Raw genomic sequence first — 15897 nt, 5'->3', positions numbered from 1 at the left:
GCGTCTGAAAAGCAGTAACAGCCGAAAGCAATACTGTCAAAAGAAGAAAAGAAGAAAACTGTAGCAGCCAAAAGCAATTCTGCCAAAAGAAGAAAAGCAATAAAAACTGTCGGACAGTATTAAAAGTCGCACCAAAACAGTGTCAGCTGCACCAACAAATCAAAATGAAATTCAAATGAAGCTGAAATTCAGGATTTTCAAAGAAGAAAGGATTGTCTATATAAGACCCTTCAAGAATTTAGAAGAGATAAAGATTTTTTTTTGATAAAATTTAATTTCGAGAGAATATAACTCCTGGAAAATCTCTTGTATCCAAAATTCAAATTGTATCTTCAAAATTCTACTTTCAAATAAAATTATATTTTCAAAATTGAACATCACTCTTAAACATTACTCTTTCTCCGGAGTCGATTCCTGATGCGATTTGGTATATATATATATGTATAAAGAAATGAAAGGAACCACATTCTAGTTTCTATTGGTTTGATCTGAGGACCAGCCCACCACTTGATTTCTTATTGCCATATGGCTTTGGCTTAGCTGGAAAAGTAGAAGAAAACAAGCACCACAAAAGGCATATCGCATCATTGTCTACTTCGGCAGCCAATCAAATCGTGTGTCAATGCCATGCTAGTGTCGCATTATCATATGCCACATTGTAGGCAATAATCCCTCTCCCCCTAATCTTGATCTTTTATTCCTTGTTTGACATCCAATTTGTTTGATTCAGCCTTTAAAAGTCCTATTTTTCGAATTTTGTATGGTAAAACATCTATTTTGAAGTTTTAGCATGGGCATCATATGCTTGTAGAAAGTGAAACCTAATGAGAATATTTAAGAAGCTTCTATTCACTTGGATGAGTTGATTTCCTTAACATATAAATATGATCCTTAGAGTTTTCCTCCCTCAAGTCTATGAATATCATGATTTTAAGATACATATATGCTATAAAGAGAAATTGCTTGGAAAATGGAAAGGGCAGTGTACATTTGAGTAACAATTGTAAAAGAGTTTGGCCTCATTGTCTAGATCTGATTCATCAAGGATTCTTCAAAAAAGAGACAAGTTGAAAATGATGTTGTGAAAAGGATGTGTTGGATTATTGTGCACCAGGATCAAGAGACTTTTAAAAGCATTTGAGTAGTTGTTAACATCCCCTAGCAAGGAGGGGAAAGTGATGTAAATGAATCAAAAGTTGAGAAGCAGGAGATAGAAGTCTGAAAAGGCCGAGGTATAAAAGCTGGCTGAAAAAACATTAGAGGCTAAGTCCATCGCTGTCAACCAAGGGAGTCTAGTGGAGTGCTACCAAATGAAAATTCTTGCATTGATGTCATTTAACCTTAATCTAGGCTCAAGTCCATGGCTATATCAGAAAATGAGAAATTCTGGTAACAAAGTTTCTGTTGACTTTTTTGTTCCGCTCATGCTTGAGGATGAGTGTATTCTTGCAATTGCTGTTCAAGGGTTTTAGCAGTTATTTCTACTACTGCTACACTTCACAACTTGAGGTTGAGTTTTCTTTGACTAGGGGAGAATAGTGTGAAACGAAATTCATTTGGTTTTTACTTATTTACCAAATATTTAGAGTTAAGGAGTAGATTATAAATACCTATGTTGTTTCTATCCCTAGTATTAAATTATGAAGATATTGCTGGTATCCCTTTTGGTCTTCACTATTCCTTAATCTGTTCTTCTCTTCTTCCTTTGATTCTCTATTTTGTCCTCTTTTTTCTTGCTATATCTCTCCATTTCTTTGTTTTTCACCATCTCACCCTGCTTCTCTATCTATCCTACCTGTGCCACTTCATCTCAGGATCATCATTTAATAGTAATAAATTATTATTTGCTGACATGTTTTAATTAGTTTCCTGCAAAGTTTCTTCTCAAATAGTCGAACATCTTTTATTTCCCTTGTTTGGGTTCATAGTCCAAAAGTGATCATGGAAAGCCTGCACCACTTATTCTAATTGTATAAAGCGACTGCCTTAGTATAGTGGTTACTTACCAAACTGATATTCTTGGTTTTTTTAATTGAATTTTAAACCGTAAATCATCCCTCATATTCTAAAGCTTCCCAACTCTTTTGAGTAGCTAAAGAATAATAATGAATCTAAAGATCCTCCAGCCATAGAACATACTAACTGCATCTGGAAGTTATCATAACTCTTTGAATTTTAAGAAGATTGTTTGGGTAATATATTTTGTGTATTTCTCAACTTGCAAGTTTTTTTCTGAAAAGTAAAACATTTCGTGAGTTAGGAGCCATTTACCATTTTTGCTCAGAAAAAGTGATTCTTGAACTTATTTGTGCTAAGAAGTGAAAATTAAAATTGAGAACTGATTACAGTTTTGAAAACTTTCAGCTCCACAAGTGATACCAGATCTCAGGTTCCGCACTAACCTTACGATAGAATCAAAGGTTCAAGGTTTAAGTACTGAATTGGGTTAAAAATCAACTGAAGATTAACATGAGAAATTGAATTTCAGGCAATTCAAGTGCTGGAATTGAAAAGTCAGATATTTGGGCTGCAATTTTATTTTCAAAACAGAAAACAAGAACAATGGAGCAACTAAAGGATGTAGAAATCGAGGCAATCACATTTAGTGATTCTTTTGTCATATTCTTAGGAACAACTTACCAATCACACCTCAATTGCAAACAGAAGTTCTGAAGAGCACTCTGTTCTAAATTGATTGGGTGTCTAGATTATGTATGTAGACCACTAATGACAGTTTATTTCAATAGGAATTACACTCCCTAGGGTGAAAGTAAAAGAATTTGACTATATAGAGTTTGAAAACTAATTAAAATTGTGCATATAAAAGGCCAATTTAAAGCTTACTTCTTGTAACCTTCTTCCTTTAGCCTCTTGTAAACCTTTAGATGGGTGCTGCTAGCAAAAATATTCCTCAATAAAGCGTCTTTGTTTTTCTTTCATACCAATGAGAGTCTCTGGCAGCTCCAGTTCGAGACTATCAATGGTTTATCGGTTAATGGCCAATAAATTCCACTTTTCAAAAAAAATAAAGCGTCTTTGTGAATAAGAAACAGATCATACCAAACCCTTAGATGGTGCTGCCAGCAGCATCTCTGTCAAAACATGCATGAATGGACATCTACATTGTCTAGGAATCGTACATCCAAACGGGCCTCGGAAAATCCAAATAATTTCTCCTATTTGCTAAAGCTTAAGATAACATATGGTTCAAATTCACTGGATTTCTATTTTAACTATTCTGTTGTGCGTGAATAACCACTGAAGCTTATTTGCAAACTGAGCCAGCTGGATTGAGTCTTTCTTCTATTAATTCTGTCCAAAGCCATTTCTTTTGTCACGTCACCAGTCCATTTTCTGGCCATCTTGCAGTCCCACAAGTTCAAGTCAGAGTGCAGCCTATTGAACAGTTGGTAATCTTTTGTTTGAATTGTCAAAGTTTGCTATGTGTCTTACTTGTAATCATAATAGACTGTGGTAGAATTATATATACAGTAATATATTGTTTCTGAACTGCGGTCATGCTTGTTATGTAATTTATCTTCAGGTGATATTGGATTTATTTTAATGCGCATTATCCATTATTTCTTTTCAGATGGGACCGGGCAAAGCCAGCATCTGTATCAAATTTAATTCTTTTAAAGTTTAAAGAGGTATTCTCTTAGCAAGAACATGGTATATCTGTCTTTCTTGAATCCCAATAAATCTATTTTATTGACCTGGTATTAGTCCATGAAACTCATTTTTTGTATTTGTTTGTTGTTAGTTCACATTTACATCTCCTTTAAACTAGGGATAAAGAAGAAAGATTAACCTTATTATAAGCTTGGTAGAAAAAGATTAAGGTTGCAATGAACAGTTGAATTGATATTTCCATTGAACCAAGTGCAGTTTTGAATAGAAAGGGTTGAAAGGGTAAATGAAACAGGTGACTTTTTATTTCTTCGAGGCTGGCTTTACCAAGTTCTACGTCAACAATCTTGTTGATGCCATGCCTAGATGTGCTATGAACTTTAAGGTTTTCCCATTTATTTTGTTAGTACACACGTAACTTTGTTGCCTTGATCATCTTCCCATTGACAGTTGGGATATACACTTTCCCAGGCTGGATAAGTTGAGTGAAATGGTTGTTGCATTCAATCTTAAAATTTTAACTTATTGGATGCACCTCAAAATATGGAACCCTGTATATTAATAATTTTCTCGCTGGTAACCATTTTTGGCATTGCTAATCCCTTGGTGGATTTGAAGTTTTCCAATTTCCGAACTCCATTTATATAGTTGGGTTAGCCTTTCCAAACAAAAGTGTATATATATCTTAAACGTGATCCTAGAGGAGGGAAAGTGAACATTTATGTCTTAGTTGTTACCTGAATCTGTATTAGTTACTTCTGGGAGTGGATCAAAGATTACATGAAAGCAACAGCCCGACAAGATACTTAATGTTTGGTTTGCTTTCATGTACTCACTGTGTATATATATATATCTTAAACGTGATCCTAGGGAAGGGAAAGTGAACATTTATGTCTTAGTTGTTACCTGAATCTGTATTAGTTACTTCTGGGAGTGGATCAAGATTACATGAAAGCAACAGTCCGACAAGATACTTAATGTTTGGTTTGCTTTCATGTACTCACTGTGGAGTAATTTCTTGCTCTTCTCCTTTGTAATGTGATATTTCCTTTTTCTTTGAAGGCTGATGAACATGAGCTGAGGACTCTTGATGATATCAAAGAAAAGGAACCAGAATTTTTCAGCAGGGTGACATCTGTGCTGAAGCGAGCTGAACAAGACTTTGGCTTGTAACTTGCACAATTAGCTGAAGGGTTAGTTTCTCTATTACTTTGTCAATCACATTCTTCATCTAGGATAATGTTGTTTACAGACCTTTTGAGTCTTAGTATTATACCTAATGTCTAAAAGAAAGTAGTGCAAAATAGTCATCTAACCATCGAACTTTGCTTGAACTTCATTTTGGTTCTTAATTTTGTACAAGTCAATTAACACCCTTAAGTTTAATAACTGTGTTGTTCAAGTACATATTATTAGCTTCCTTCTGGGGTGCTGGATTGTATTGCTTGCAAAATTTCATGTTTCAGTGCAGCATCATGTAAACATCTTATTCTCAGTTTTTCTTTTTATCCTTAGTTTTTTTCTTGAATTTTGTCTCATTGCACACCTGTAATCTTACAATGTCTCCTAACTCTCCCATTTTACTCGAATGAGTGCACTATTACAGTAGTCATTCTATTTTCCTTTTTATTCTTTTATTTCCAGCGTCTTTTTTCCTTGAAATCTCTCCCTATCTCTTTGTATCAGCTTTATGGCTTTATTTCATGCAAACACAAGTTTGGTTGTGGTTGAGTTTTGCTTCATGGGATTTTCTTTGAGCTGTTTCCGATGAAAGTGATGGCTGATTTTGCTTGTTGGTGCATTTTAAGGATATGGGTTTGGAGTTTGTGGTGAAATGAAGGTCATTTTTAGGTCTTTCAGATACTTTTATGGTGACTGATATATATTTTTAGGTCTTTGGCAAGGTGTGGTTGCATAATAGTGGTTTTGAATTGGGTGGTGCAGGTGCTGCTGGTCTCAAGCATAGGGTTTTGATGGAAATTGCTGCCCTTGAAGATATCAGGTGAAATTTAACATTGTAAGTGTGCCACATGCTCGAAGTTCTTTGTCTCACTTTTCTCATTTGCTGGAAAGGACCTAATGATATTCTTGTTAGAAGGGTTTTTTTTTTTTTTTTCAAAAATTGAAAGATAAAGATCTTTAGCCAAAATTTAGTGTTAATACGAGGATTGATGGTGTTATTCAGCCTGTTTAGCATGATGAATTGGCAAAAGTATTCTCGATAGTTTCATTATATCCTTGGTAATGATACCTCTCTCTCTCTCTGTCCGTCTGTCTTGGAAGAGGGATTTAGAAGAGATGATGCTGATCTGCAGTTTATGTTCTGTTCTAGGGAAACCTGGCTTGAAGACAATTAGGCTACTATAGTGGACTTTTAGCACTGCTTGGTTAAAGTTCAAATTCCGGTATTAGAGCAAAGTGTATTTTATTCTATCCCAATTTTGACTAATTTAGTCTTCTACTTTGGCATTTGTGATCAGCTAAGGTTAATTGATAGCACTTTCAAAGGAAACTGTTATTTATTGATGATAATGTGACAATGAGATGGCACTGATATCTACATTTTTATTTATAAATTCATGGTGTAAAATATTAAAAATATTTAATCTTGCTAATGTGATAATTAATAAAAAATTGTGACCTGGGATTTTGTTGCCACGTGTCATAATGCATATATTGCCCAGGGACCCCATTTTTATCACATTTTAATTAGATTAATATTGTCTAAGGTTTTGTTTGATGGATATTTTCATATATTTTTATATTTATTAATTGCTTTTTATTTTATATTAATGTTTATCTTCTGTTTATTTTTTGATTATTTTTATAAAAATATATGAAAAAAAAATACCAATCCAATTGAGTTAAAACAATTTTAAAAAAGAAAGAGTTGCTTAAGCCCTCATTTGAAGGGGCTTGAAATTGGCAAAAATAAAAACCGTTGTGGCAGTCTACTGAATGGGAAGAAAAGATGATTGGTGAAAATTTTCGAAGGTGTCTTTTGTAGGTTAATAAAATTAATAAAAAAAAACATATTAAAGTTTAAGACAAAATATAATGAAAATAAAATTAAACTTTGCTATTGAGAGTTTCACGTCATTGATTTAGTGGCCAAAAGTCAAAATGTACATATGTCAAATTTAATTAACTATATGGGTTTGTCTTTAATTATATAAAATTAAAAAAAATTACTAGGTTTTGGAACTATTTTAATCTCACAATTTATCTTGAGATTTATATAAGTTTATATAAATAAAATTATATGTATATTATAATTAACAATTTTATAAGTTATAATTTAGTAATGTTAACGTAAAATAGAAAGTAAATGTGTTTATTTTTAAAGTATATATATATTGAAAATATTTTATTATATATTTAGTAGTAATTATATTTTTTATAAATTAGTACAATATATAAGCTATATATATTAAAAGATATTACAAGTTAGTTAATAATAATAGTTTCATGAATTAATTTAATTAATTATATAGATTTGTTCTTAATTTCATGAAATTAAAAAAAAAACACTTAGGTTCCAAAACTATTCTAATCTCAGAAGCTTTCTTTTAAGTATATATTATAAGATTATATAAACAATGGTATATATATTATAATTAATAATTTTATAAGTCATAATTTTTGTAATGTTAACACAAAATATAAAGTAAATGTATCTATATTAAAAGTATATATACATATATATAATAGTAATTATATTATTTTATAATATGATGTAATATTCATATTATTTAACATAATTAACAATCTAATAATTTTTTAATTTAAATATATTAATTTCATCATATTAATAATTAGTGTAATCATACTTTTCATATATTTTTTAGTTTTTAACAAAAAGAATTACTTGTAAAGCTGGTAAAAATTGTAAATTTTTAATTGAATTATTAAAATATTTATAAAATATTTATAAATAGTAATTAGATTCGAGAAACAGGTACCTAAGGGGTGGTAACTGAACCCGATAGAGGTAGTGAAATCACTACACTAATCTGTTCCAAACCTGGTTATAGGGTTCCCTAATCCTATATAATCAGATCAGATATCTACGAGTACCTTATAAATGGGTATGCATTGCCATCTAACTTGTCCTTTGGCTTTCACTATACTATATTCCTTATAGGCTTATGGATAGATAATTTTCACTGTCACATCCAACTCACGTAATACTAATTTATGATTTTCATTCTTCTTAAACTTTGAAAAATATTTTGCTTCAAAAGCATTTTCATATAATATTAATATAAATAATATAATTCTAAAACACTTTTTAAAAAACACACCGATTTGATTTCTTAAATCCAACAATCTTATGAAAATCACTTGAATATCTTTCTCAATATAGAATGGTAAATCCTTTATTAAGCATCCAATATAATTTATTTAGCATTAACATAACCAAATGTGTCAGGGTATAGTTTTCAAATTCAACATCACTTGTTGGCAACATTAAAGTCATAAAGATACTAAATATAAGGACAATTAATAAATTGTAATGGAGCTCATTAGGGACAGCTCAATAACCTTAAAGGCCTAAAACGGTTAAATATTCAAATGATGCATTCTTTATTGAAATTAAAGAATAAAATTTTACCGTTTACTTTGATTGGAAATAAGAGAAACAATTAAGAATTAATAGCATTGGGGGAATTGAAAAGTGACAAAAAAATAAAGATTTATTAGGCACATAATTAGGGAATATATATTTTATTAATTATCTTGACTTTTACATAATTAGGGAAGTGAGAATAATAGATGAGAATTAATAGAATGTGAGAATTGAGAGAAAATAGATATTTATTAGGTACCTAATTTAAAAAATATTTTATTAATTATCTAATTTTTATATATTTTTAATATAATTAATTATATTATTATAAAATTATGAAGTCTATAAAGATGTGTGGCCTAAAGTAAGGGCTTTGGTGGCTTTAAGCTAAAGCCGACCTCGGAGCTCTTTTTATTATTGATAGTGACAAGCTTTATCTAGTGTTCTTGAATTTGATACTATTCAATGTATGTATTTTATAAGTTACACCACTTGTTTGCTTGAAGTTCACTATCTCAATGGTAGAATTAAAAAGTTTTATCTTTTTATAGAGACATAACAAATGTTGACTTTAAATAGTTTGTCATATTTAACCTAGAACAATTTTGACAAATAAGAAACTAAAGAACTATAACTCCTCGCTTAAGTATAGTTTTTTTACCATGTTACCAAATAATTATTATTATATTCGTATATGTTATATGAAATCAATATTTGATGCAATAATTTATCTAATATGTAAAAAATAAAATTGATTTTTAAGGGCATATGTCTAACAATTGTCACGTCAACATAGTTTACAATCTTTTTTTATTATGTTATAAATTGTACTTCACTAGTCACAATGAACTATTCTTTTTACATATATATATATATATATTGTGAGATTTTTACACTCAAAACATGGAGGCAATTTTGTTGAGCCATTTATGTGGAAAAATGCTATGTTGTTCTTTTCCAATGACAAGCATTCAGTTTATGAATTGCTTGACATTTCCAAGGGAAAAATATCAAGTGCGTTATGATTAGGTGTGAACATGGTTATGTTGAGGACGTGTGGAAATGATGGCATAAGGGGTGTAGACGGTCCTAATTCATCATGTTATTTATGATACAATGGCATATAGAGCATAGATGGAGGGTCTTAGACCATTATGTTGCTATCGTGGGATGGCATATAGGGTGTAAACGGAGGGCCTTAGACCATCGAGGCACTATGATTGAGATGACATAAAAGGTGTAGACGAAGGGCCTTAGTCCATCGAGACGGCATATGGGGTGCAGACAAAGGGCCATTGTCCATTGTCATAACATGTAGTATGTGGCAATACTGTGTAGACGTTGGGCTCCAATCTATTGTGCTTATGTCCATGGAGGATGACTATGATGGTGATGGGATGATGTGAAGTTCATGTGATGTGTTTATGATGATGTTGTGATGAGTTCAATAAAATTGTGTGTATGGAATGCCAAAGGTGTGATGGCTTTATTTGTGACTATTTATTCCATCCAATGGATAAATTCCAAGTGTTGATTGGATTTGAGGTTAAGTGGAGTCTTTTCCTCCTGTGATTTTGCTCTGTGCCAATAGGGATGGTGGTAAGCAAGGACAACGGTATTAGTCCTGCTTATGATTCTTGCCCACAATCTTTTGATGCTATTTATTTGAGAATACACCAGGTGATGCTGTCTGTTGGGAGATTACTCGGATGATGATTCTGATTCTGTGTCCATTGCTTCAGCATGTGAGTGATTTGTTTCTCCTCTAGTGGCTTTGCCTTAAGCATGATTTGATTCCGTCTGTTGGCCATCATGCATGATTTGACGATGTCCAAAGAAAGATCACTCTAAGATCTAATTTGAGTTATGAATGATATGATATAGCCTTAGAGAGGCAAAGATAACTTTGATTTGATATGATACTCCAGCAACTAGAGTCTACCTATGGAGAATGATCTGAAATGGCTAAAGGATGAGCATAATGATATATATTATTTGTGGATAGTCACTAGAGATGATGATTTACTTAACCTCTGAGATGTGTTATAAAATATTTGGTTGCATTAATAGTGCATTGCATATATATATATATATATGCATAAATATGTATGCATGTATATATATGTTTGTCAAATATTATGTGTGTTTTTTATCAACACCATTCATTGAGTATTAGATGACTCACCTACTTTTATATCATATGTAGATAAATAGGCCACAGAACTACGTGGCAAGGGTTGTCTAGTGACAGATCAAATTTTAGCTTTTGGTAGGTCCTCGTTTTAGTTACTCTGCTAAGTCTGTCATGAGCTTTCACTTTGCCTTTGGTTTAGCTTGATGTGTATCGAAGCACGATGTGCCAATTGAATTTGTATTAAGGGTTGCTAAGTACGAACTTGCTTGACAACCTATACATGTCCTTATGAATACTTATGTACAAATTATTTTTCATGAAAAATGTTTTATATTCGAATTTAAATACTATTTATGAATATTTAGCTATAAAATCCATTAGTTGTGTGTTATGTGAATTGAAGTTATGAGGCTTGCTTAAGTTTGTAGGCTTGCTTGCTAGGCTCGTGCGTCGGTCACAAACCCTCGAGTTTGGTTCATGGCAAAACTGGTATCAGAGCACCTAGGTTAGAGTTTCCTATATCATTTTAAGTCTATTACCATAGTGTCGAGATTAGTATATAGTCTTGTTCATGGTTTTTAACTACAGCATAAATTATTAGCAAGAGGCTGCATGAACTCTTAAATTCTTAATAAGCCTACCTTCAAAATTTTGGAAATTTTGAAACTTGAACATGGTATTGCTTCGTCTTAGTACAAAATGCCATTTAAGATGAGAGTTGCCTTAAAAGCCACGAGACAATAAAATGCTTCTGATGAACCTGCTATGAGACCATGAGTATCCTCTTCTAGGAGCCATAAGAGAAATAGAACGGCTAGACATGCTTAGATTATGGATCCTTGTGAGATGTATCTTAGGGATAGTTATGAGGGAGTTAAAGATGACCACCCTATAAGAAGAGGTGTCACCTTAGAGGATTTGGCAGTGTGGCTATAGAGTTTATCTCATGAATTTGCTGAGTTATGTAGTAGGGGGTAGGCACAATATGAGGAATGGATTGATTCTAGTTCGCAAGATTCGGACTATGTGCCTTAGTGTGAACATTAGAAAGAGGCTATTGAGGTCACTTTGGTGGATTTTATGAAGTAAAGCCCCTTTCTTTTACTAGTTCAAATGCAAAGGAAGATCCACAAAGATTTTTAAAAGACATGGAATGTATTTGTTTAACTTTAGGATACTCCTTTTATCAGTCTGTGGAATTGGTCAAATTTAAACTAAAAAATATGTACAAAATATGGTTTGTGTTGCTTAAAAGAGGTAGACCATTAGGGTTAGCCCTAATGACATGGGTAAAGTTTGTTTAAGCTTTTCTAGATCACTTCTTGGTTAAGAGCATAAAAGACACAAAAGCATAGGAAGTTAAGACATTGATACAGACCCTAGACATAACAGTGACAAAGTATGATGTCTGGTTCATCCAATTATCAAGATATGCTCCTAACTTGCTCTTAACTGAACAAAAAAGGATCATAAGATTCATTAGTCGATTAATTAAGCCACTGTTTAAAGTTCTTGCCACCTAAATGTTTGCATCCTACTCGGTAGTGGTGGATGCGACTACAATGATTGAAACCAAGAGAATGGAGTCCAAATTTGAAAGAGGTAAGGTCGAAGAGATCAGACGCAAGGCCAACAAAGCCGTAAAGATTCTAGCATGATTGGGAATCCAACATTGATACGTCATTAAAGTCATGAAACAACTAATCTTACTCGCAAACCACCAAGGAATAGTGATTCATTTAGCCCACCATCTAAATTAGATCAGTCTAGTGGAGCATTAAATTTGGGCCCCATATAGGGGGGTGTTTTGTCTAATCACTATGGCAAGGCACATGCTGTACCATGCCATAAAGCAGCTGGTTCTATTTTGGATGTGGCCAAACTAGAGATTTGATGAAAGATTGCCCAATGCAAAGGTAATCAGTATAAGTTGATCATGGATATGAGAGAAAAGTGTCAAATACTCGAGGTAGAAGCAACAAAGGCAAAAGGGGTAGCCTTATTATCTCGAGGTAGATTGCCACAATCAGGTAATGATGGTGGAGGTCAAGCAGGGGTGTGTGGTTTGACACCGTAAAATGCTCAAACTTCCAAAATAGTGGTTGCAAGTACATTTCCTATTTATGGTACCAAAGCTTTGGTTTTATTTGATCCCGAATCAACACATTCATTTGTGTTACCACACTTAATGCCGATGTTAGATGAGTTTTATAACAGTATGGATGAGCCGTTAATTATGACTACTCTTTTAAAAGAGATATTTATGGTAGAATATGTGTATAAGTCTTGTGTGGTCTGCATTAAGGAAAAGGACACGTTAGCATACGTGATGCTGTTGCTAACTTTGGACTTTAATGTGATATTGGGAATGGACTGGTTAGCATCTTGTTTTGTTGAGGTAGAGTGCTACATAAGCTTGTGAAGTTTAAGTTCCTAGGGGAACCTCATTTGTGACTTATGGACATGACAATCCGATGTCTACAGGAATTGTGTCAAATATGGCTGTTAGACAAATACCAGGGCAAGAAGGCCTAGGATTTCTAGCTATGACAAGAGATGTTTCGATGGATGATGGGAGTGTGGATTATGTATTGGTAGTGGGTGAGTATTTAGATGTATTGCCAGATGGATTGCCTCCTTAGAGGGAGATTGAATTTTGTATTGATTTGATTCTGGATACAAAGCCAATTTCCATACCTTCTTATAAAATGTGTAACATCCCACCCCTGGGATGTTAACTTAATGGAAAATTATTTTGCTAATTAAGGTGAATTATGGGTGTTGGTATGTAAGAAGATATGTGGAATTGAAGGTGGTGACACGAGAAGTAATATAATATCTTAATAATAAATAATAATATAAATAATATTAATTTTATGTTAAGTGACAAAAGACGGCATAATGTTGGAAGACGATTTTGAGGAGTTGGGCTTGGTCAAAGTGAGGGAGACTAAGAACAATTTTAAGGAATGAGAGCATTGTTGGGAGTCCACGTATTGTTATTAAATAAGGTATAAAAGTAAATATATATTTAAATATTATGAATATAATTTTGCAGAATGAAAATTTGATACTTTATTTGTATATGAGTTAAAGAGGAATAATATAAAGAAATTTAAGTTAAAGAAGTAGTTGAAGGATTCAATTGCAAGGAAATAACAAGTAGAGAGATGAAATTTAGATTAGTTGATGTAGGAGAGCCTTTGTACAAATAAACCATTTGCAAGGTTAAATAAATATATTAAAGAGAAAACTTGAAATTTTACAGGTGCAATTGGACTACAGCATGAAACCATGGTTTAATACCCATCAGAAACTTATTTAAACCAACAAATATGGGTTAGTGGGGGACATATGGGTCCCCCACCATGTGATGGGATTTATGTAGCGACCGTTCCTCGGTCATTACCGGCATTCGAGACTTGCGTGTAAACTTATCAAATCTCAAACAAGCCTTAGTTGAGATTCTGAGTAATTAAAATCGGCTTACCATATTAATGCTATTGTTTACTTAAGCCAATTAAACAACTGTAATTAAAGTGTAGCAACTAGATGCAATATCCGCATTTAACCAACTTTAGGATAGTTTCAACATCACACTTAATAATCATATACACAACCTCAATGTTTTAGCAATACATTTCTGATAACTAATAACAATTTTACAAGTCTAACAGTTTTACATGACACGATCCTATGCAACAGAGTGACCCGAAGTGGAAGTCTAAGAGATGCCATTACCTACGTTGAAGCCAATCAAGATATGTTGGACAACGCACTTGTGCTGATCACTTATCTGTAAAAGGAAGATAAAGAGGAGTGAGTCTCACAAACTTAGTGATCATTAACTCCGTTAGTAGGGTGTAGAAGGGAAACAAGCTAAAGGTAAAAGATTTGAATATTAAAAATATAAAAATATATGTAAACAATTTAGCTCAAAAGGGAGGTTTGTGCCTTATATGTAAAATCATAAAGTTATTACAAGATAATCATTTAAATAAAATCTCGAATCAATTCAAGCAAATATCTCTACTGTCGAAATCATTTTGTAACTTATTTAAAACAAATTGATATAAGTACAAAATTTTTCATCTTTGAATTCATTCAACAACTTTACTCAAACCAGCCCGTCATAAACATGCATGCTCTCGTAAAATCAAGAGTTATCAAAGCTTGTACATAATTTCACAAATCACCTTATACGTGAGGAGTTAAATTCAACATCATAGTATAAATAAGGGAGTTACGGAAAGCCTTATAGTTCTCACCATGCGAAAGAACACATATTGAAAACTCAAAGAGATATCACTCTCGAGTAGGTAATAAAAATAAAGAACTCATGGATTCGTTTCCACATAATAACATCCGGGAGCTCTTCTCCATCAGATCCCCATAGCCATGGCAGTCTCAACGATGTTGGCCAACATTGGAGAAATCAGGCAATTGCAATCACGTATATCACTTATGGCCTAGCCACATATATCACCCTATGGCCTTGCCATATGTATATCACAGATCGCAACCCTCATCACGTCTAACAGTCCGTCGGTGACCCAAAAGTTCTCTAGCCAGAGCTCACTTGTGCACAAGGGTCACACTTTTTCGATGTGACATCTGACCTATTTTCGAATCCCTCAATTTGATAAAACTATTTAAAAATCAAGTTGGGTTCTCAAAAGCTTATTTCAAAACCGTTTTCAAAGTACCGATCATAACATGATAAAACCCTTTTTTGTAAGACTTTACATTATAAACCTTTGTGTGAAGTTTTAATATCAAATCATCATGGTGAATATGTGATTTAATTTATGAATGCACATCACACAAACAATAAAGCACATTTTGATATAAATCGTGGTAAAAAAAAAAGCTTCTTTCTCGATTTTCTAAAACCCTTCACATATATAGCTTATATATATACTTAAAGCAAATTTCAAAAGTCATATCATCCACAAATGCCTAGTTTTTCTACTAGTTCATGCTGTCCACAAGTTGCATTTAAAGTAAATCAACGCATCTATTAGTTGTATATCAACATATATAGTATGAAAATTTTGACCCTTACTCACCTTACAATAGCGAGACACTGCGTCGCTATTGACTCGGGTGCGTATCTAGTTAATTCGACTTGCCAGTGACTTGTTATCTCCTCCGATATGCCACCACGACAAACCTTCCTCATTTACACACTTCCTAGCAACAATTCAAACTCAATATATTTAATTACACACTCATACGGGCAACACTTCAATCAATTAATGCTTAATCTAATTTCACAATTTTCATCCTCATCATTCATAGTAATTTAACATGCAATCCACATACATGCATCTATTTCTTTCAAATCTTGGAGGAACTTTACTGCCTTAAATAATTTAACAAAAAGGTTCAACTGATTGAGTTACATAAAATGACTAGATTCATAATTTCTTACCTCTCAAATGAAACTCCTAGCTTCATAACTCTATTTTGGAGCCTTAATTTTCCAAAGATCACTCTCCACAAGCTTGGGTTGAAAGGGAAACGAACATGCAGCATGCTTCTCGAAACTGAGTTTACTATT

The 15897-nt window shown here is 32.9% G+C and overlaps 1 protein-coding gene across 10 annotated transcripts in view; it reads left to right on the top strand.

The window, feature by feature from the left end:
- The window catches only part of LOC110427029 (NAD(P)-binding Rossmann-fold superfamily protein), a 45119-nt gene extending 38835 nt beyond the window's left edge, over positions 1–6284 (top strand). For 2 of the 10 annotated variants that reach the window (XM_021442383.2, XM_021442387.2), the window contains exons 10-12: positions 3593–3650; positions 4693–4823; positions 5575–6283. In XM_021442383.2, the coding sequence (XP_021298058.1) occupies positions 3593–3650; positions 4693–4803 (169 nt within the window). In that variant the 3' untranslated portion in view covers positions 4804–4823; positions 5575–6283. Of the gene's footprint in view, positions 1–3592; positions 3651–4692; positions 4824–5522 lie in introns of all 10 variants that reach the window. The other 8 variants (XR_002446226.2, XR_002446225.2, XR_002446222.2 and 5 more) reach the window with 8 other exon arrangements.
- Positions 6285–15897: the final 9613 nt, after the last annotated feature.

This window comes from Theobroma umbraticum, unplaced genomic scaffold, assembly GCF_002168275.2.
Source record: "Theobroma umbraticum cultivar Fairchild unplaced genomic scaffold, ASM216827v3 scaffold_239.1, whole genome shotgun sequence".
Classification (NCBI taxonomy): domain Eukaryota; kingdom Viridiplantae; phylum Streptophyta; class Magnoliopsida; order Malvales; family Malvaceae; genus Theobroma; species Theobroma umbraticum.
Note: the sequence above shows the minus strand (reverse complement) of the source record. Positions and strands in the feature narration are given on the sequence as shown.